The sequence below is a fragment of the Schistocerca nitens genome, chromosome 4 (genome assembly GCF_023898315.1).
Source record: "Schistocerca nitens isolate TAMUIC-IGC-003100 chromosome 4, iqSchNite1.1, whole genome shotgun sequence".
NCBI lineage: Eukaryota > Metazoa > Arthropoda > Insecta > Orthoptera > Acrididae > Schistocerca > Schistocerca nitens.
The window spans coordinates 173,316,614-173,340,726 of NC_064617.1; the positions used below are offsets into that span (position 1 = coordinate 173,316,614).

The following is a 24,113-nucleotide window of genomic DNA, read 5'->3' on the forward strand; positions in this document are numbered from 1 at the left end:
TGCACAATTTTTGGCTTGCAGTAATGCAACTGGCAACCAAGGCTTAGGTTTACATTAATAGGGAAATCATGGGAACCTAAAGTTTTTAAAAACCTGAAAAATCAGGACTCAGTAACCCTATATTACTGCCATCAAAAGAAAGTATGAATAAATTCAGAAATCTTTAAAACCTGGTTCCAAAATGAATTTATGCCATCTGTAGAGCAATATTTGAAATACAATAATTTGCTGAGTAGAGCTCTGCTGCTCCTTGATAATGCATCTTTGCATTGTGCTGATAGTGAACTCACACGTCAAGATAAACAAAACATTATTTTTACCACCAATTATGACTGCTCTTTGTCAGCTGATGGACCAGGGCATCCTCAAAATGCTAAAGAAGAAGTATTGCTGCCATCTGCTCTAATTTGTTGATACCAGCAGTTGATAATAATAAAGACTGTATAACAATTCCGAAGAGGATTTACTTGCTAGATGTCATAAGATGGTTGGCTGAAGCATGAGAAGAGACTCCAAACAAATCACTTGCAAAGTCTTGGAAAATTCTTTTACACAATCACAGCTGACATTTTAACTTTGAATCTATGTGTGAAACTGAAGTCAAAGATGGAAATGATGATATAGTTTCATTACTCAAAAATTTACAGGGCTGTGAGGATGTTGATGTACAGGACGTCACAGAATATGTGGCAAATGATGAAATTGATGAACTAACTGACAATGATATCAAGGAAATGGTGACAGAGGGAAGTAACACTAAAGGAGGAGGCAAACTTAGATGACAGTAGAAATCTCATCCCACATTTGGAACGGTTCAGGATGATTGAGGCGGCACTGCAGTACATTAGTGAGCAGGAAGAAACAATGCCAGCTGATATTTTCTGTTTGTGTAATTGGAGAGATAATGCAGCAGGGAAGAGGGCTAAAGGAGGGAAACAGTCATCTAACAAAAACTTTTTAAAACCTCAAACCTATAAGTTTCATCTTTTTTGTTAAATGTGGCTTTTCACATGTGTGTAATCATACATTAATACTTTATAATGAAGATCATTTCATGTTTCCTGAAATAATTTTTGAAGTGTGCAGCATGTATATAATAAACATTTCTAACTAGCTCATATTACGTAAGAAGTTAGAAAATGTTAATAAAATTGCATTTTAGTACAAAAAAGGATGTTTTGAATGGTATGGCTGGGGTCAGAAGAGAGAACTTACAGAACTTCAGCCTACCTGCCTTTTTTTTTTATGCAGCTTGACTTTCTGCCACATTAGGCCAGACAACTGGAAGTACACTGCATGCCATTTTTCCAATCTGCTCATGCGAGCTGGCTCATGCTCATGCCTCAGCAGTGAGCAAATGGCCAGCTCATAGTGAGTAATGATGTGGGAAGGGATGGAGAGAGAAGGGGAAGCAGAATTGGAACATAGTGACTCATCGCAAGAAACTATTGTCAATGAGTTGCTTATGTTTATTGTATGGAAATATTTCACTTCATGGTGGCTATTTAATTTCTGAAGAGTGTTGCATTGATGAGATATGAAATGAAACTTCCATTACTTTTAATTGATGAGATGAAGAACAGGGGGCAACTAACTACAAATCCTGATGATTTTTAAGACTAGCGCAGCCTTGTGACTAATGTTTTTTCGGATGAAGTTTAAATTGTCATCAGCTTGTATTTCATGATTATTTTATTTACACATTAGACATAAAAAATGTATCTGATTGAACATACTCAAAGGGGTACTTAAATTCCCCAGTGTTTTGAACAGATCTTTAAAATCAATCTGGTTTTTATTTTTCGTTATTATTTTTACAGCCTCTTTTCTGTAACTAGTAATGGGATAAATTATCACAGTACTTGGAAAAAAATATCACAGAGGTAGTCAGGCCATGGTTAGAGACAGCCAGTGCTGGTCACTGAACTGTGTGATTAATGGGAGCGCCTGCCACTGTGATGCGTACCATCACTGGGCCACTCTCCAGGAAGTACTAGAGTCCAACCCATGGCCAATTAAGACAACCAGTCACTGCCTCTGTTCCACATGATTTGGTATAACATACATACACAACCATTACCACTGAGTCAGCATGGAGGTGCAGCATTTAGCCCCGAGTGAACTGGTCCAACATTGTTTGACCAGCTGGGCAATGTAGCTGCACTCAGTCTGTGTCCAGCATGGTTTTGGACTCTTTGCTATAACTAGGACACTGCTGGCTGCAATCCACCCTCTGCATGACTGCCTATGCCCTGGCAGACAGCACTATACAGGCACTTCTACGAGATGGCCCAACAATGCTGGAGTCCCACTGCCACCCAATGGTTCTGAGTTAGGCTCTGATCAACATTGTGGCGTACCACAATACCTGTTGACACTACCAATAATTTGCACTGCAGAGAGCCACAATTGGTGCTGGGCCATCATTGTTGACTCAGTCCAGCGTACCAATGATGCTAGCCCAGTGCTTTGCCTCCTGTGCAGTGTATGTTAACCTCTCATTGCTACTATCTTGCCAACTGCTACAGTGCTGGAATATTGTGTGAGAACACCAAACTGTGGCAGAGGTGAGGGTGCACCTGAATGTTTGTCCAGGCTGAATAAATCAATAAAGAACTAATAAATAAGTTGCTGTAACCTCACCAGGATCTTCTCCTACTGCACACGTGCCTCCATCTTCAGCAGGGAACTGCCACCCACACACAGCCACCTAACCTTGTGTTATAAATCTGAAAACTGTGTTCAGATGTTGTTCATTTATTCCCCAGAAAACAGTTCCATAGTTAAGAACTAACTGTAAATATGAATACCATGTAACTAAAAGATGCTGTCTGTTACACACAGGTGGCAGGCTCTAAGGGCATATCATGCTGATGACGTGGCTCTGAGCACTATGCGACTTAACTTCTCAGGTCATCAGTCGCCTAGAACTTAGAACTAATTAAACCTAACTAACCTAAGGACATCACACACATCCATGCCCAAGGCAGGATTCAAACCTGCGACCATAGCAGTTGCTCGGTTCCAGACTGTAGCGCCTAGAACCGCACGGTCACTCCAACCGGCAAGAGCTGATGACGTTCTGTTGTAAATATCTTTGAGTGTTCACACTACTCCAACTGAGGAGCAAAATTCATTCTTACAAATAAAGACGAACCTTTAGAGAACATTGCAGAAATCATCCCCAGTTTTTCTGGCCCTTATGGAGCTGCAGAGAAAGACTGGTCTAAAACTCAAAGTCTGACACCAATTGCCAGGATACTTCTTTCGTGCCTCATCAACAATACACACATACATGGTTGTAATATGTCTGGCTGACATCCATCCCCAAATCCCACAGGGTCACCCCCCCCCCCCACCCGCCCTCCCCTCCCCCCCCCCTCCCCCCACCTCCTGTTGCATATCTTGCTGACAATGGTAGTTTACTTTTCGTCCAAGGACAAGCAAGACCTGTGACTGTATTTTGAGACTAAATTGAAGTTTATATCCCAGGGGAACACTGAAAAATGGTCATGTTGTACTGTAGGTATGCTTATCTATGTTTCATCTGTGGGTTCAAATGCAACACTAAGAAGAAAAAATGTAATTTTATGCACCAGAAAAAGGAAAAAAGGAAATTTCAAGGTAAAAAAAAAACATGTCCTCTCGAAAAGTTGGCACTTTCTCAATTTCTGTGGGGTGCAATGCAGCATCTCATGCAATTAAAAGAGTTGTGAATTTGGCAATCCTGTTGGCATGATTGTGTAATAAGGTATGCAGCTTCTAAAACACATCTTATTCACTTTTAATTATGACAGCTGACCTCAAAAAAGTAACGGCCTGTTATTAACATGATCAGATGCGAATGTTTTCAAACCAACAGCTTTATAGATGGCATCAAAGTTGAATAAAGATTTTTTTTAAAGTGTTCTACACAATGATAAGTGTTGATAAATAGAATTTTTTGATAGTTATATTTGTTGTTATTCAATATGAATCCCCCTCCCCAAAATTCCTTTTTTCTTTTTTCCACATTTCAGATTTTTCATATTTAACATCAGCTTAACATTGCTGGTACATAAAGAAATTTGTGAATATTATCTAGCCTTATTTCCTAACTCATTGGATGAGATGCCTTTAATCATAAAAAGGTATAATTAGAATCATTAACTCAAAAAGGCGATATCCACAATCATGTTAATAATACAGAAAGATATATTTTGATACTTTAACAAACCATACTTAAGTGGTAGATATCAAAGTAATATATCACTGCCCATGGCTCCCCACCCCTAAAAAAACCCTTCAGTGTATACGTATGACTTCTTTGAGATGCAGGAAGGTTTATGTACAAGGGGCATTTGAAAAGTCCGTACAAAAATAAAAACTACGTATGTGTTTGGGGTAAACCTTTTTTATGTTTTGACATAGTCTCCTTTTAGACTTACACACTTTGTCCAGCACTGTTCTAATTTGTTGATCCCTTCCAAAAATAGAAATTGTCCAAGTCTGCAAAATAGCTATTAGTTGCTGCATCACCTCCTCATTTAAATAAAATCTTTGTCCCGCCAGCCACTTCCTCAAATTGGGGAACAAATAGTAGTCCGATGGAGCCAAGTCTGGAGAACAGGGGGGATGTGAAACGAGTTTGAATCCTATTTCCATTAATTTTGCAACCACAACTGCGGAGGTGTGTGCTGGTGCATTGTCGTGATGGAAAAGGACTTTTTTGTGGTCGAATCGCCGGCATTTTTCTTGCAGCTTGGTTTTCAAACGGTCCAATACCAATGAATAATATGCACCTGTAATAGTTTTACTCTTTTCCAGATAGTCAATGAGGATAATCCCTTGCAAATCCCAAAAGACAGTCGGCATAACGTTTCCGGCCGAAGGAATGGTCTTCACCTTTTTTGGTGCAGATTCTCCCCTGGTAACCCATTGTTTAGATTTTTCTTTGGTCTCCGGAGTATAGTAATGTATAAACGTTTCATCCGCAATGACGAAACAACACTTAAAGTCCTGCGGATTCTTTCTGAACAGCTGCAAACCATCCTTGCAACACTTCACATGATTCCGTTTTCGGTCAAGCGTGAGCATTCGCGGAACCCATCTTGTGGATAGCTTTCTCATGTCCAAATGTTTATGCAAAATATTATGTACCCATTGATTCAAGATGCCCACAGCACTACCAATCTCACGCATCTTAACTCTTCTGTCATTCATCACCATATCATGGATTTTATCAATGATATCTGGAGTCATAACCTCCACAGGGTGTCCAGAACGTACAGCATCATTTGTAGCCATATGGCCACTCTGAAAATTTTGATACCACTTCTAAACTGTTCTAATCGAAGGTGCAGAGTCACCGCAATGTTTATCAAGCTTCTCTTTAGTCTCCTGAGGTGTTTTGCCTTTCATAAAGTAATGTTTAATCACCATACGAAATTCTTTTTCATCCTTTTTTGACAATCACTCGACTTCCTTGATTCACACGAATGCCAAACACAAAGAAATACACCAATATGGCTGAAACTTAGTTGCATTCTTTCCAAAGATGCTACTAACTAAACATAACCTCAGTACATGCCAGTAGTGCCATCTCTCGGGCTTTGCACGGGCTTTTCAAATGCACCTCATAACTTCTGTAATATTTAGCTCTTGGGGAACATCTTCACATCCACCAAATCAACTTTATCAATAATGGCATTTTTAGAATCTTGTTTTATCTTGGGTGAATTTGTACAGAGGTGGGTTCCTGAAGTGGTAAGAGAAAATGTCTTTATCATTTTAAAAAAAGGTCCAAATGCATTTTGTCTTCTACCCTGTGTAACAAAGCTGCCTTTTTGTCACTAATAGCTTGTTCTTTGCTTGTAGCTGTCTGGAATCTCCATGATTAATGGGTACACTCAAATGACTAACATGCAGATGCCATGAGTTTCAAACGTCCAACAAAATACAGGCATAAATATGATTATTTTTGTTCAGAACATTAATATTTAGCTCTAGAAGGGAAATGCTCCCATGACCTTATATGGGGTGTTGAAGAAGATGAGACATATAAAGGATTAACATTAGTAAAATCGACAAACTGCAGGGATGGTTTCCTTACAGGAAATTGAAGAAAAAAGGTTCAGCGGACATGTGTCCAGAAATGCATTGTTGCCATGGTAGATGGTGCTGACAAATGAAAGTTCCTCTGCCCACATTCTGTGAGTTCCTTGTTTGTTGCAGGCTGTGTGATTGACACAGTGTAAGGAGCAGAATGGTCTGATACTCATGTCACAAACAAGCAAAGATGGTGTTCATGTATGGCCAAGCAGATGGAAATGGTTGAAAGGCAGAATAACTATACCAAAACAAGTACTCTCACAGATGCCAACCACATCACACAACATTTCAGGCCCTTTTTGGGCATTTGTGTGATCATGAGTCCTTTCAGACAGATGAAGATTCAGGGAGGCATTGGACAGTGTGTACACCAGATTGGAGGACTGGGGTCTACAGGGTATTGAGATGAACCATAGGACAAGCTCTAGGCAAGTGGACCATCAATATGGCATAAGCTAAAGTGCAAAAATCCATGTTGTGATGTGTGAACATATGCACTCTATCCCATGGAGGCCACTTTGAACATCTGTTGCGATGTGGATGTGATGCAGCTCTGTACTGTGTTAAAGGACAATTTGTTGTTGCACACACACTGTCCATTTCTGCAGTCATATTCACAGGATCTTTTTTGCTCCACTTCCATTCAGGAACCCATTCCTGCAGTTTTTCAGTTTTAGTAATATTCATCCTCTATAAAAGAAGTAATTAAGTTCATTCTGTGATTCTAATGACAATATTCTACTAACATAAATAAAGGAACAGATAATTATAATTAGGAACTCCATAAAGTGTTTCTTTTTCAAGTTTGCACCAAGGCTAGATACTGAAGAAAATTTATGTTTTAATAACATACTATCATAACTCTACGAGGTATAAGAAAATGAGGGGAGAGAACCATCCACCTGCAGGTGATTGCTGAGTGATATACAGAAACATGTAACAGTACAGAAAATTGCATTAGCATCCAATTGAAGTGCACACACTTCTATATTCAATGAAAGCATTAGGGGGCTAGGCCGAGATTACAGAACACCCAGAATGATTTTCAACTGCAGTCTAAAGAAACATAAACTATTCAGTTTTGAAAGCATGTATTAAGTTACCAGCAATTTTTAACTCTGGTGTTGACAGGACATGCAGAATTTTTTTTATATACATGTTTTCACTAAATATTTTCCCAATATCTGTTGGAGATGTGTCCAAGAATGGCTCCACAATCTTCACAATCTTCATTAAATGCTGCTCATACTCTGCATAAATCTGAAACATTGACAATCACTTTAACAATAATAATATTACAATAGCCACATTTATTTTAAATTTAGACCATTCAAGTAGCTTCATTTTAGTGGACAATGATGAAGTTCAGAAATTACTTTCATTCATTCAAACTTCATGTCTTTTAGTTCCTTCAATGAGGAATGATCCTCAGGAATGTGCTGCAAAAGAAATCACAAACTATGTGGGAAAAATTTTACAAGTAACTTCTGATGATTATTCCAAAAATACACATAGGACTATCTTCTGTTACTTTTTAGTAATGTAGGAAAAGACAGATTGCTACTTGTCATAAAGATTATATGTTAAGTTAGAGACAAGCAAATATTAAGAGACACTCACACACAAGCTTTCACCCCCAGCCTTTGACAGAAAAGAGAAACACACACACCATTCATTCAGACAAGCAAGCACACCTCACACTCACACTCACACACACACACACACACACACACACACACACACACACACACATATATATATATATATATATATAATTGCCAACTTCAGTAGCTCAGCCAAGAATGCCCAGCAGCTTGGGCTTTTTGGCCCAAGTTACCAGAGTTGGCAGTTATGTGCATGTGAGGTGTGCTTGCTTGTGTGAATGCATGGTGCATATTTCTCAATTTCTGATGAAAGCAGTGGCCAGAAGCTTATGTGTAAGTATCTTTAACTGTACCTGTCTGCAACTTAATGTGTCATCTTTACAGGAAGTAGCAATCTATCTTTTCCTACATTGTTGATATTCCTACTTGGAGTTTCCATCATTTAATTTTGTTACTTTTTTATCTTCAGGAACATTTTCTATTAATTTCTAATACATATACAGTGGTATGTGTTTCTATTATTTCTGAAGCACAGTGGATATTCATTGCTCGCATGCAGAAGAGGTGGCACACAATCTAAGGTTTGGAGAAGGTCACAGAAAATACCAACAGATTAATTTCTCTTATTTATCTCTGCCAGGACTTCATTTGTGACACCTTGTATAGCATTCCTTGTGAAGAATACTTTACAAAAGCCAATCTGGGAGGCAGTTGAGAAGTACTGCTCAGAATAATGAGTCAGTATTCAGTCATAGGCCGCTCCCTCAAAAACTAATTAGACTTTTTTTCTTCAGTCCAGTTTTATAGATGGCTACATAATATTTCAGGCTCCCAGGAAATTCATCTGAGTACAAAGAGAGCTTAAAGGCAGTCTGCACAACATTGCAATACTATGCTGGAAACACTGGCATACCCAGCAGAAATACTGCATTTGAGTGACCCGACGAATTTTGTAATCTTCTTAGGGGTTCATTTTTTGAAACTAATGTATATTGCTGGTGCAAGCAGTGTTTGCTAAAAGTAAATATAATGCATATGTGTTTGGTTGTTTACTACCAGATGCAATATTTTCCTGTGCAGAAGTAGTCACTGAACTTGGAGGGCTGTGACTGTGATATTTAATCATCTTGGCCGCATAAATTTTCTAGAAATTCTGCTTCATTTGTATTACTATTTTGTCTGTATTTTGTTAATAATAATGAAAACTGTTTATGATTTATTCTTGGATTGTTTTATCTCTTGTAGTAGCACATGTGTTTCATTTTTTAAATAAAAGCTGAAGGATTTTACAATACTAGTCATAACTAAATATCAACCCTAGACTACATATTTTCTTCTGAATCAAATTCAGCTCTCTCTTCCTAGCACAAGGTACTTTAATCACAGGAGTTATCCATCCTAGTCCCTACTTTAATTTAGTTTTATCCACATGTGTTTCAACTGGAAACAGAATTCATATGCTGTAGGAATATGTTTAACAAAGAGTTAAATTTTCTGTGGGCACAGTCTAATTTATAAATCTTTCCCCAGTAGTCTTCTCATAATTTTTGTCCAGTCACTATGATTGAGTCATTGTTTATGATTGTATGATGCAGTACATTCCTTTCAAGAATGTGCCCATAATCTGAGGTACAGTCAAACAACTCTATTTTGTTGAAGGGTGATGGAGGGAGGAAATGAAGCACATATTATTAAAAAATAAAACTCAAAATTACTGAAAAACCTATATTAATTTTCCACCAAAATACTAACGTAAACATTTCTTAATAATTGCCTACCACCTATAACTTGCATCTTTAACAGAGTATAATTTGCATGAGACTTGTACAAATTATTTATCTGTCATGTAATGTCCAGATACATGCTAGTACATTCTATATCCACATTTTTAGTGGTTTTTGACACTGGCTAATGACATATGGAAAAATATCATAAAGTGAAGGTAAAACAGTAATAGAAACTTTTAAAACTTACAATCAGAGCTATCTGGCATTTTCAGCTGCAAGAACAGTGCTGAACTGCAAATTAAAATTGAGATTCTGTGGAAAATAGCTTAGGGCAGCCTGCTACTAGTCAATATCCATTACATTTTCCAGCTTTCTCCTTGTGATGGCGTGCCCCTCACTCGATATACCCTGGTTTCCTTCTATGATCTGAATCTAGATGTTCAACATATTTAATTGTTAAAAATTGGCCATTATGATCAAACAAAACATATACTGTCACTTTTACATCTAAATAATTGGAGATAGTCGAGTCTACAGACAAAGTGCAGCTGTTGCAGTATGTCCTTCAGTCATCACTGGGAAATTTACTATGACAAATAACCTAACACTGGGAAATTTACTGTGGCAAGTAACCCAAAACTGCACACCAACAACTATATTGGTGCTGTAGACATGGTAGCTGGATACCGATGTGCACGCTAATGAATGCAGAAACAGAGGGAGCTACCCAGGATGGAGAATGAAACACAACACACAGACTACAAGGCAACAGAACCCAGACAAGGACAAACAACCATACGATAATGAGATGCTATGAAACCAGTTGCCACAATGATGGCAACAAGATCAAGAGCAGCGGAGAGGCAAATCCAAGACAAAACCAGAGAGAATAACCAGGTGACACACAAGGTGCCTGATAGGAGAAGTGGTCCTTGATTATTACTGTTTTTTTGGTTTTCAATTCAAAGACTGGTTTGATGCAGCTTCCTACACTACTCTATCCAGTGCAACTTTCTTCAACTCTGCAAAACTATTGCAACCCACACCATTTCAGCCTGCTTGCTGTATTCATGTCTAGGTCTCCCCATCCAATTTTTAGCCCTCACCCCACACACTTCACTCCATTACCAAATGGACTATTTCATAGTGCCTTAGTCTATGATCTATCAACTGATTCCTTTCTTTTAGTCAAGCCGTGTCATAACTTTTTTCCAAATTTGATTTGGTACATCCTCACTAGTTATTTGATCTACCCATCTAACCTTCCACATTATCTGTAGCACCACATCTCAAAAGCTTCTGTTCTCTTCTTGTCTTAAGTAGTGGGTTATTGTCCACATTTCACTTCCATACAATGCTACACTCCAGACAAAGACCTTCAAAAAAGACTTCCTATCACTTAAATTTGTATTAGATATTAACAAATCACTCTTTTTCAGAAATTATTTTCTTGCTATTGTCAATCCACATTTTATATTCTCACCACTTTGGCCATCATCAGTTATTTTACTGCCTGAATGGCAAAACTCATCTAAGACTTTTATTATCTCATTTTGTAACCTAATTTCCTTAGCATTGCTTGACTTAATTAATCTACAGTCCATTAGTTATGTGTTTTATAAGAAACAGTGTATCAACCACTGATGATGTTGATAAAATGTAAACTGGACAATGGATGACAAAATAAATAAATAAATCATTAGTGTTGTTTTATTTATTGATATTAATCTAATAATCTCTTTTCAAGACACCATCCATTCCATCCAGTGCTCTTTGTCATCACTGATAGAATTACAATGTCATACAAAAATATCAAAGTTTTCATTTCTTCTCCTTGAACTTTAATTGCACTGCTAAATTTCTCCTTAGTTTCTTTCACAGCTTGTTCAGTGTACAAACTTAATAACATTGGAAACCACTTCTATCTGACAAAAAATCAATGTTTAATTTTCCACAACAATTCTCCATTCAAGTCTACAAAAATTTCTCTAATTGTTTTATGAAGCTTAAGATATTTCCCGCTGGTGGGGTGTAAATAGCTAATACCATCAACTTGTGTGTTTCCCAACCCAATACTGATGGTTATTAGTTTTTCATCAATACATCTAGCAGCAAAGTTTTAGACAATTTTGGTCAAAGATCTGCAACTGGTGCTTCTGAAAAATTCTGTATTTGTTTAACTAGAAATATGAGAGAAAGGTAATTTGGAAGGAAAGAAATGCACTACTATGGCACTAAAATGAGAAGAATTATTAATCATAGTAACAATAGCATCAGAAGAAATAGTTTAATAATAAGATGTTGTTGGGTGACTGATGTTCTGAACTGCAGAATCTCTTGTTTGTGTCTAATCTATTTGATGATGTCTTTTAGGCCAATAGTTCTGGACTGTATTTCATTCTCTGTTAAGACATTTTCAGGTCTTCTTGCTATCTCTTTTCCTCATCCACATCAAAATAAAGAAGGATGGAATGTGAGGTTCTGTCAACAATGAATTTGTTGAATGTGAAGCACGAGCTCAGACTGTGGACAGATGAGGAAGGAAACTTGTTACGTCTCGTTCAGAGGAATGGTTGCAAACTTTGCCATAAGTAATTTAGAGAAACCATGGGAAAGCTACATCTGGATGTGTAAATGGGAATTTGAAACTACCACAGATCTTCTGAAATGAGCGTCTTAACAACTGCATCATCTTACTATGTTAGACTAAGGAAAATATGTTTCAAAATGTTTAAAAATACAGTCAGTGTGTGTATGTCTATATGTGTGATGGGAGGGGAGGGGAGCACACTTGTACCTCTCCTATCACAACTGTCATTCTGTGATGTGTGGTGCATACAATTAATTCTTCACATCTATATAGGGTTACATTACTTTGTGATATGATATTTTGAGTTGTGAGTTTATTTGCTAGTTATTCCAGTATGTAAATAACAACAAGGAAATAACACTTGTGTAGTGATGTGCACATAAGTGAAGGCAGTAACCAACTTACCTCTGCATCAAGATGTGAAAAGTTAGCAATTTGTTCTTTATTATAGCTGTCATCTTGACCAAGTGTGAGAGATCGAGGACCGTTTGATTTCCAGAAATCAGGTCTCAATGGTGTGTACAAGTTTGGATTGCGCTCATACACTTTCAGCCCATGATTCTAAACATAAAAATTGTTTGTTACTAAACCAGTTATCAATTATATGCATTCATTGTGTACTCATAATCTTCCTACAGTGGATCACATGGTAATTAAATTCTGTCTCTCTGTGTTATATATAGACTGTACAAGAAACTAAACAGGCAATATACTACCACAAATGTCATTCACTCAAGGACAAGAATGCAGGCAAAGTCATGTCATAGAAGCGATTTTTTTAATGGACAACAATGGTTTTTTTTTTTTTTTTGGGCACCAACACACATGAGCCATTTTGAATGAGACTGTCCCAATCTGCGTAAGTCATATGTACCTCATAAAGGCCATTGCTCACAAGAGAGAACTATATCTATCTTGCATTATAAAGCAAATGAGTTAGGAAGAAAATACATAGCTTTGAAGTTCTAATTAGAAATCTGGACCCTGATATACCTATTGTCACAGAGCATCAGAAATTTCTGGATAATATGTATTATTAAAACTGTTGAATTATGCCTAGGTACATTTTGCTGCAGAAAGCTTCTTATAAATGGTGAATGATTCAACCCCTCTCTGAGTTCGTTGCAGTTCCCAATGAAAGTGATCTGACCCTTTTGAGTGTAGAGCAACCATGGTTTCTGATATGGTATACAGGGTGGAACCATGAGGAACTTTTCAAAATGTTCAATGAAATCTGAATGTGGCTTGAAGTAGGACTGTCAATATTTTTAAAGATATCGGGAATATAATAAATCAGTGTTTAAAAAAATGTCATTATTGGCCCTTGATATATAAAAAAATTATCAATGTACTGACAGCAAAAAAATTAACCAGGGGAAAAAATTGTAAATATACTGCCAGATTTAGAGCTATATATTTAAGTACTGATTTATTATTAGATATTCTGTACATCAACAACCTGGCAGCCTGCTTATCCCCCTTAGAGCAAGTATTGAAAGGAAAACGATGCACGTTCATGCCTGGTGACAACCACTTTGTTAACAATGGTAACTATAGGTAAGTGGCACAACAAAAGATGTCTGATGGTTCATTGTTTGGTTTCATCACATATCAGATTCGTCTGTAACACAGCTGGCAGCCTGCTTATCCCCCTTAGAGCAAGTATTGAAAGGAAAACGATGCATGTTCATGCCTGGTGACAACCACTTTGCTAACAATGGTAACTATAGGTAAGTGGCACAACAAAAGATGTCTGATGGTTCATTGTTTGGTTTCATCACATATCAGATTTGTCTGGAACACTTCATGTCAACTTCCCTGTTTCTTCACTTCTTCAAATGCCAGAGACCTAACAGCTGTAGTGTCAAAATTACATGGTGAAGATAAAAGTTACAGTTTTTGTTGGTAGTGCCGAATGCCGATTACATCAGCATTTCCTCTCACATGTTTCTGTCCACTGCAAAGACCAGTCTTGTCATTTAGATTTTTGTTCATCAGTTCCAACACCTGTTTTTGAAGAATGCCGATGTGAAGAAGTACCACACTAGTTGCATTAAAAATTGTTTTTTAATGCAACTGATGTGCTATTTCTTCATATCGGCTATCTTGTTAATCCATTCACACCACCAACCCCTAGGGCAATCAGACTTCTTCTTTGTACCATCTACATTTCCTTCACACAGTCAAAGAGAAAGACTGGGTGTGATGAAAGCTCAAAAAGACCCCTTCACACAGTGAAACTAAAATTATGTTCTACTACCATTTTAAAAGAACAACTTCAAATATTTATCAAAAATTGAGAAAAAAATACAATATATAATAAAAATATTGGCACTCAATACTACCATTTCGATATTGATGTATCAGTGAAAAAATATCTCCAATTTATATCAATATTTTTTGGATAAAATAGCGATATATCGATATTTTACCAACACCCTAGTCTGAAGCAGCAAAAGGGTGTTTCATGTGGGCTTCCAACATTGACATGTACATGAATAAAATGGCAAAAAATCCCTCTAAGACACCCAATTGAGCAACACCCTCAGTGTCACCCATGCAGCTTTGTCAGGCACTTTAAAGATGTCGCTGTAGAGATACAGCCATTCACTGATTCCTGGGTGCAGGTGCGACAGGCAACTGTTTCGACACACTTCAGCAGAGTTGCACTACATCACTGAACTAGCACTTGCTACCTGCATGTAAAATCTAAAATGTGTATAAAGGGATGCCTGTCATGCCAGAAACTAAGAATTGGTGAATGGTTGTTTTTGCACAGAAAATTTTAAAGAGCCCAACAAGTGTGTGGGTGGCACAGAGGGTGTTGCTGAACTGGGAGTTTTACAGTGGGATTATCAGGCCTGTTAATCATGGATTTTGATGAATCTTAGGTATGTTGTAGAAGGTCCTGTCCAGAGTACCCAGCTAGCAGATTTTCATGTGACAGCCCATGGTTTCCAAGAAAATCAACACTGGAGTTTTATGCGTGCCTCCTACACTTATAGCATTACCAAATTTTTGACAAAGAAAGCATAGTACAAAAGCTAAGGTTTGTGGATACCATGCTGGCAGTATGGATGCAAATACTGTCTGTGTACTTTTTTTCTCAACTTCATCACTTTGAGCAAAGATCCCATAAAAATAGATTCTTTAATTTTGCATCAATTTAGCACATCAACTTTCCCAGGGATGATAAAATATGCATGGGTCACACCAAAGAAAGTCAAAAAAATAGTATCCATTTTGAGTTAAAACAAACTGTATTTTCCACTATCTCTTCTGAGAAATCCATGTGCCTGCAAAGCAGTAGCTTTCAGTAAACGTGTGGCGCTCTACTAACTTGCGTTTCAGTTACTACAACAAATATGATCCACAATTCTGTTCTAGAATAACAAGTGATTGTGAGTAATAATAATTCTGTAATCTATCCAGTAACAAACAGAACACACATTTGAAGAAAGTTTGCTGTAATGACTGACATGTATGGCAAAAATGACTATTTTTGAATAATTTTGCATGGCACCTACTACTTAATGATATTCTATATGATGAATTTGAAGGAAAAAAAAACCTTACAAAGGTAGGGTTTACACCTGTGCTGCCAGTGTGGCAGTCGAGAACTTTAGATGCTATGCTATGCTTACTTTTCTGAAACAAGTCTAACATATAAAACTTCAATATAATAGAGGGAAACATTCCACACTGTGTCTGTACATGTGCAGATGGATATGTGTGTGTGTGCGAGTGTATACCTGTCCTGTTTTCCGCCTAAGATAAGTCTTTCCGCTCCCAGGATTGGAATGGCTCCTTACCCTCTCCCTTAAAACCCACATCCTTTCGTCTTTCCCTCTCCTTCCCTCTTTCCTGATGAAGCAACCTTGGGTTGCGAAAGCTTGAAATTTGCGTGTGTGTTTGTGTGTTTTTTTATTGTCTCTATCAACATACCAACGCTTTTGTTTGGTAAGTTACAGCATCTTCGTTTTTAGATATAAAAAACTTCAACATTGATTATCTCAGAAAGTAGGGGCCATCACATGAAAAGCTGCTGGACAGATAACGGGAACTTTGTTGTTTTACTCACTATGTCTCAATGTTGTACATGCCTGCTACACCAGCCCCCATCCCCCATCCCCCCAACCCCCCCCCCCCCCCCAACAACCCCCCCAACCCCCCTGTCTGCCACTCCCATGATCACACCACAAGAGGGCATATGACAGCAGAAACATCCTTGTTGCAAAAACTGTGGTCGTGCTACACTTCAAAAGGGTCGGATCATGTTCAATGGGATTGCAGCTCCACAATGTCCTAAGAGATGAGTTGAATCACCCTGGGGGTTATCAGCAATGTCAAAGACTGTCAAGAACATCATCTTATTGCCTTTCAAACTGTGAATGGTTGTTTTCAACCGCAAAATGTGTAGGAATCAACACCCTCAAGGTAATGGGTGGTTTCACTGGCATCCTTTATACCACCCCCTGAGGTCTTGTCACATTGATTCTGAGTGATGGCATGTCTGAAATGTTTTCCTTGGCAACCGACAAGTAAACTGTGTGATTTAAAAACTGGGCATCATGGTTCTGACCTCCACCACACAGGTATTGTGAGAAGGTGTGAAATGTGGTAAGAGGGGGTGTGACAACCTTCGCATCATGTGACACATCTGCAGTGGCCTTGAGCAGAACTGTGGTGATATTTGGTGCCAATGTGACATCACTAACCCACCTTAAACCTGACATGAACTTCTGAGCTCTGGCCTTTTTGTTCTCTCCTGTTTAGATACTGTGCTGTTTGAAGCATTGCTGAGCCTGAGGGTGAAATCATAGGGTGCCACATTTTTGCACCACTACAGAGGAAGGGTGTACACACAATTGAGTCAAATTACTAACTTCTGCACTGCAACGGGAGACAATTACAGAATCTTGAAAAAAGGATCCTTTAATTATACTGCACAGTGTATATGTATAATTTTGATGTTCACTGATGTGTGTTTAGTAGAGCGTTACAGTAAAATATACAGTCCAAGGTATCTTCAAAAATTTGATGGATGTCAGTATGCTAGGGCAGGTGATGGCAGGATTTATTGGCCTTATCTAGCCAAAACTGCATTTATCATCACATTGTTTGATTATGCAATTTTATGTTTGTATTAAACTGAGCACAACTCACACACACCTGGCCACTGTTGCCTCTAGGTGCTGTGCAGTGAGAAGTGATAGCTGTGGTGGGTAGTAGGGGTGCAGAAGAGGGATGATATGGGGAGGGGACAGGATAGCAGGGTAGGTGTGGGGAAAGATCCTATGGTGCAGGCATGATGGGGGGACAGTGTGGTAGTAGGAAGACTCCAGTTGTCCTGAGCTGTGAAGCAAACTCAAGAACACTGTGTTGCATGGCATGCTTCACAACTGGGTGGTCCGACTGCCCCTTGGCCACAGCTTAGTGCTGGACACTCGTGTGGGCAGATAGCTTGCTAGATGTCATGCTCATGTACAATGCTGCACAGTGGTTGCAGCAATGTTGGTTTTTTTTTTACAGTTGACCCTGTCTTTGATGAAGTAAGAAAAGCCTTTGATAGAGCTGGAGTATGTCAACAAATAAATTAAAAAAAATTAGGATAATGGCATTTCAGGATCTCCAAATTGCTTTACTATGCTCATTGATGTAATATTGGATATAAAAGAAAATAGCAACTTCTGCACCCCTCCCATTTTTTAATATGTTGCACAGGGATGTCTGCACAAATATCAGTATAGTCTCTATTACTATAAACAATATGTGAGTATTTGAATACAAACCTCAAGCTGAAGATCCTTGTATATTTGTGGTCTCAAAAGACTGAGAACATAGGATGCACGTGAAAACTTGAAACCAGGAATGATTTCTTCAGTTACAGCTGCACCTCCCACGACATGCCGCCGCTCTAAAATGCAGACATTACAGCCAGCCTTTTGTAGATATGCTCCACATACAAGTCCATTATGTCCTGTGAATCATACCACTGCTTCAACCACTCATGTAAGACAAGGTTTTATTTTAATGAAAAAATAGTGTGTTTGTTTATTTATTTATTGCAAAGGGCATTCTGTGGAATATGTTAATAATCATCACTATTTGGTGAAATGTTGTCTTTACACGTGCCATTGTTTACATTATACCTAGGATTTTCGCGTATCTTATGTCATGACTGCACAAATCTTAAGAGGAAATTATTGAGTGTTTTACACTTTTATACTTCATTTACTATATACCTACAATTTTGCAGTATCTTATGATACTAATATACAAATCTTAAAAGAAATTATACAGTGTTTTATAAATTACCACAAAATGTTTCTACAAGAAACAATAGTTATATTGCTTAATTAAGTGAAATATATTAAGCAATGGAAATCAGGGTTGTATCATTATAATTAAAATATTATAATCTTCAAAGAGATATCAAGACTTTTAATTACGAAAATCTGACAGCAGCAAAATAATTAGGGCAGTAACTAAAAGAAAACTGAATTATGTAGGAAACCAGTTCAACTGGAAAATGGTGCATTGTTGATGGAACTAAGTTATGCTGATTGTGATTAAATCATTCTCATTCCACATTCATTGGCTGAACAATCTGTGTAAGAGACTATATTATTAATATGGTTATAATAGAGGGAAACATTCCACGTAGGAAAAATATATCTAAAAACAAAGATGATGTGACTTACCAAATGAAAGTGCTGGCAGGTCGACAGACACACAAACAAACACAAACATACACACAAAATTCAAGCTTTCGCAACAAACTGTTGCCTCATCAGGAAAGAGGGAAGGAGAGGGAAAGACGAAAGAACGTGGGTTTTAAGGTAGAGGGTAAGGAGTCATTCCAATCCCGGGAGCGGAAAGACTTACCTTAGGGGGAAAAAAGGACGGGTATACACTCGCACACACACACACACACATATCCATCCACACATATACAGACACAAGCAGACATTGTATTTTATGTCTGCTTGTGTCTGTATATGTGTGGATGGATATGTGTGTGTGTGTGAGTGTATACCCGTCCTTTTTTCCCCCTAAGGTAAGTCTTTCCGCTCCCGGGATTGGAATGACTCCTTACCCTCTTCCTTAAAACCCACATCCTTTCGTCTTTCCCTCTCCTTCCCTCTTTCCTGATGAGGCAACAGTTTGTTGCGAAAGCTTGAATTTTGTGTGTATGTTTGTGTTTGTTTGTGTGTCTGTCGACCTGCCAGCACTTTCATTTGGTAAGTCACATCATCTTTGTTTTTAGATAGACTATATTATTATAAATATACAGATCTACATTAGAATGATGTATAGGCTAAGATCCTGGTGTTCACCACAACCTCAAAGCTTGACACAAAAGGGACTGTATTTTAATGTACCCCTGTTCAATTTGCACGCAAAAAATTCCTCTTTTTAGGAGGCATGAGGTGTCCCCCCCCCCCCCCCCCCCCATCTCTCTCTCTCTTTGCGTGTGTGTGTGTTTTTAAGCATAGGTTTTAAATTTAATTTAATTTATTGGCAGCCTCGTATTTTATTATATACTATAGCACGGAATTTGGCCTACCCTCGTAATTGCTAGAAGTGGGTCATTGTCATCCTGGGGCTTGATTGACCTACACTGCCTGTTTAATCTTCCCCAACCTATTCCTCTCTCCGCTCAAAGGAAGAAATAATAGTTCTGAAAGCTAGGTTAGTGCTATCACTTTTATGTACGTCTATTAACAGTACTGAACACTTCCCTTCCCAAAGGTAAGTACAGTCCATAATTCGTTAGTTTTCTTGATTTAACTTTTCTTTCATACAATGATATATTTATCACAGATAAGTGTATGTGAAATAATTTTACAATTATATGCAATTAATAACATACAATTCTGTACAATTGCAAACAAATGGTTAGAATCTTACCTGTCAAACAGATTACAAAAAGTTGAAATTAATTTTGAAAAAAAGAATACAACCACCCATCAATGTACCATCCACTCCTCTGACACAATGCCTATTAGATATGGTGTGCCACAAGGCTCAATCCTGGGACCCACGCTGTTTCTGATATACATTGATGACATAAGCACGAAGCTTACTAAAGGACTTACCACACTATTTGCCGATGACACAAGTATACTAACAACAGGTACTGATACAGGGGACCACAACCAAAAAATTAAACCGCTTATGTCGTCACTCAGCAAATGGTTCAACAAGAACAAACTGATGATAAATATACAGAAAACAACGTACATCAACTTCAGACTCTCATCCCAAAAATAAGAGATGCCCAATGTGATTCTAAATAACCAAGAGCTTACGTGTGTGGACTCTGTCAAGTTTCTTGGCATATGGCTTGAAGAAAATCTTAAGTGGGAGACTCACACAAATTATATCTCAAAAAAGTTATTAATTGTATGTTACATTTTAAGGATACTCAAAAAAATCAGTCAAAAAATCTGTTCTCATACATATATATTATGCTTACTTCCACTCTACATTACAGTGTGGAATCATATTTTGGGGGAACTCACTTGGGGGTAGATATATTTCAAAATGCAAAAAAAGGCAATACCCATAATATGTGACCTAAGACATAACGAATCACGCAGACAACATTTCATAACAAATGGCATTATGACACTGCCCTCTGCTTACATTTATAATATCGTCTCATTTGTCAAGTCATACCTGTTAAACAATGAGTGCACATTAAAAATTCAATGGAAATATTCATAACTATGCAACAATGCACCAATCTGACCTACATATGATTCAGTCCAGAACTACCTGCTACCAAAAAAGTGTTTTAAATGTTGGGATACAAATGTATAATAATTTACCAAATGAAATCAAAGCAACAAAGAACCCAAGAGCCTTCACACATAAGTTAAAAAAAATATCTCTTGGACCAATGCTTTTATGCAGTTGATCATTTTTTTGAAAGGGGTTAAAATTGTAAACAATTTTATAATAAATGTTCAATTAGGTCTGAAAATTATATACTGTGCATGTCTATGAAATATTCTGGATTATTTTACTATTATATTTGTATTGGCTGTTTGTATTTTACTATACAACAATTGTATTTACTGTTTTGTTAAAGATAGATAATTTCCTCATTACAAAATAATGTAAAATCAATTTATTAAAAATTACTTGCAAATATGTTCTCTTGACCTGTCCAATATCATATGTACAACCATACAATTCTAAGATTTGTATTGACTGTTTTGTTTAAGATAGATAATTTCCTCACTACAAAATAATGTAAAAATCAATTTGTAAAAATTACTTGTAAATATGCTCTCTTGACCTGTCCAATATCATATGTACATCTGTACAATACTATGATTGCCTGGATCAATAAAATACAATACAATACAACATGAGGTACACACTCAGCAACAGTCACAATAAAAATGAGCATACAGACATAATTTTTATTATATTTTTGCAAATACAATTATTTTTAACTTGAGCACTTCAGCTTATTATAATGAAGGAAATAAGCCGCATTATTTTTAATGTCAATGATTCAAGTACTTTTCAGAACTATAAATCTATTTCTAAATAACATGATTTTTAATTCTTTTTGAAGTTTGATGAATTCTGATACTCTTTTTATTTATTTAGGTAATGCACTGAACAGTTTTTTTGTCGATACTGTGCGCTTTCTCAGTACATGTCTTTTGCAAATATTTCCTTATGAAAATCATTTGTATTCCTTGTTTCTGCTGAACACTGAGAATTCCTACTGTACCAAAAAAGTATACTTTCTTAAATACAGATAGATAGGAGGGTAAAAATTTTAAATTCATTGAAAATATACTCACATGATTCATTACGTTTAACCCCTTTGATTATTCTTATTGCTCTCTTTTGGAGTATAAATGATTGTTTATCCATATTAGGATTCTCCCCAAACACTATATCATATCTTAATCTGCTATGACTGTGTGCAAAGTAGGTTTGTACAACTTTTTCAATATTAGAGTAATTTTTAAGCCTTTTTAGAAAAAATATCAATACTGACTTAGTATTTCTGTTTAACAATAATTTGGTATGTTTCTCCCAACTTAAATGTGGACTGACTCATACTCCTAAAAATATGGTTTGAAGTGATAGGTCTATCTTACACTGCCCAAGTCCTATTGCTAGAATGGTTCTCAGTATGTTCCTTACATGGCTGTAGTTCATGCAAATTGTGTCTTGATTTTTCATCTACAATCAATGTGTTGTCCCTAAACTATCGGTTTGCCTTTTTCTATTTGTTCTGCATCAGTTTATATTAATGTCCAGTTCCTTTAACTGTTTGGAGAAATCATTAATAATTCTGTTCAATATGATGTCATGCATTGGTGGTCCACAGCTAGTTTTTAGAGAGGTTCATTACCATTGAGTGTATCACATTCCATGACCAAGTATGTATTTTATTTCCTACTATATACTTACCAGGTGAGCACTGTATGAAAAATATGCTGGTCAGTACTGTGCAAATAGCTGAGCAGTGGAATGAAGTTAAGTTTTTCAATAGATAAAATAATGTGTCTTTGTTAGTTAGTCATATGTTTTGTGGGACATTTTTACATTCTTGTTGAACTGATGTGGAATGAGAGTAACTTATTCATGCTGAAGAAACTTCCTTTTAGGATCCTAAATTTAGTATATGTCCCATACTGCTGTAAGAAGTGAAAAATAAATAACCAGCAATGGATTCAGTAACTTCAGGGTTTTACATTTTCACATGAATTATGTCTTTTGTTTGGACTTTTATAGCTTATGTTTTTAAAAAAGAAGCTGCCTAAAAACATAATACTGATAAAGTGTACCTAAAGCCAATCAGCAGTTTGTCTGATTATGACTTACCATATCAGTTTGAAATTATATTGGTAATATACCTTTTTGATCTTTATAAGTGCAATGTTTTATATTAATTTTTTTCTCCAAATGCTTTACAAATACAGTCAGAATTGCTTCAGAAATATAACATATGGTGTATGTTTAGGTGATTTCCACATGTCATGTAACACAGATACTTTCTTGAAATTGTTATAAACTGTTATGAAAAAGAAACTATATGTCAAAGTTTTACTTGTTTTAAGAAAACTTCAGTGTTAGATTGACACAAAAAAACCTGGTCAAATTCATGTAAAAATGTAAAACTCTGCTGTTACTGGACCCATTTCTGAAAACTTAAAATAGGGTTCCTCATTTAGAGACATTAAAACACAGTAAATCTATCATAATGCTGCATGTTATGATGACATCTCAAGTTTGCAACATGAAAAAGTGCTTGAAGGCAAAATAACAAATGTAATTTAACCTGCTCCTACAATGACAGCATCATACTTCACTTTTGGCTGTTTGGAAGGCATATGTAAAAGCCTGACAAAAGTGTGAAAAACAGTTGTTGCTTGAGGCAGTTGACCTTTCATCATGTTTTGTTTAAACTAGACTTTATCTGTAGGCCAGCTGAGCACTCAGTCACAACATTCAGCTTCAACTGATAACACCAAAGGCATAAAAAAGGTACCACTACTATGAATCAAAAGAGTCCCTCTTTGCAAGACAAGATGCTTTAGCTACAATGGTGTCTACGTATTGCATTATCATTCCATAGAAATAAATGAAAAACATCATACAGAATATAATATAATGTGGCAAGCACAAGCACAGATTCATTAACATATTTTGTTAAATATTAAGTATGTTAAAAGTGTATTGATGTTACCAATTTATGGAGGAAAAAAAACCAGACCAACAGTAAAGTACATGCTCTGTCCAAATGTTGATGACATCATGTTATATAAGCAAATGAATATATTTAATCAACTGACAAAATGCTTGTTGCATGGCTGGCAAATAATGAAATTATATTTTAAAAACTTAAATGAAATAATTTCCAGTTTTAAGTGAAATAACTTCTATTCATAAGCTTTTCTCAATTTACTGTCCCCTGCTAACTCTTTGTATATTTGATATGAAAGAGAAACAATTCCATTCAAAGAAATAAAGACGAGTGCCAGGAATAACTCACACATAACACAATGATTCACATAGCTGCTTCTTCTTCTTCATCTTCTCTTCATGTATTAACCCAACTGC

General features: G+C 36.8%; 1 protein-coding gene across 1 annotated transcript in view; it reads right to left on the reverse strand.

Moving 5' to 3' along the window:
• LOC126252970 (pyridine nucleotide-disulfide oxidoreductase domain-containing protein 2-like) overlaps positions 1-23,518 on the reverse strand; it is a 169,989-nt gene extending 146,471 nt beyond the window's left edge. Inside the window, exons 1-4 of the mRNA XM_049953991.1 lie at positions 23,332-23,518; positions 17,804-17,991; positions 12,417-12,572; positions 7,194-7,350 (exon numbers count right to left, since the gene is read on the reverse strand). Coding sequence (XP_049809948.1) covers positions 7,194-7,350; positions 12,417-12,572; positions 17,804-17,991; positions 23,332-23,446 — 616 coding nt within the window. The 5' untranslated portion in view covers positions 23,447-23,518. The remainder of the gene's footprint in view (positions 1-7,193; positions 7,351-12,416; positions 12,573-17,803; positions 17,992-23,331) is intronic.
• Between the last annotated feature and the right edge of the window lie 595 nt (positions 23,519-24,113).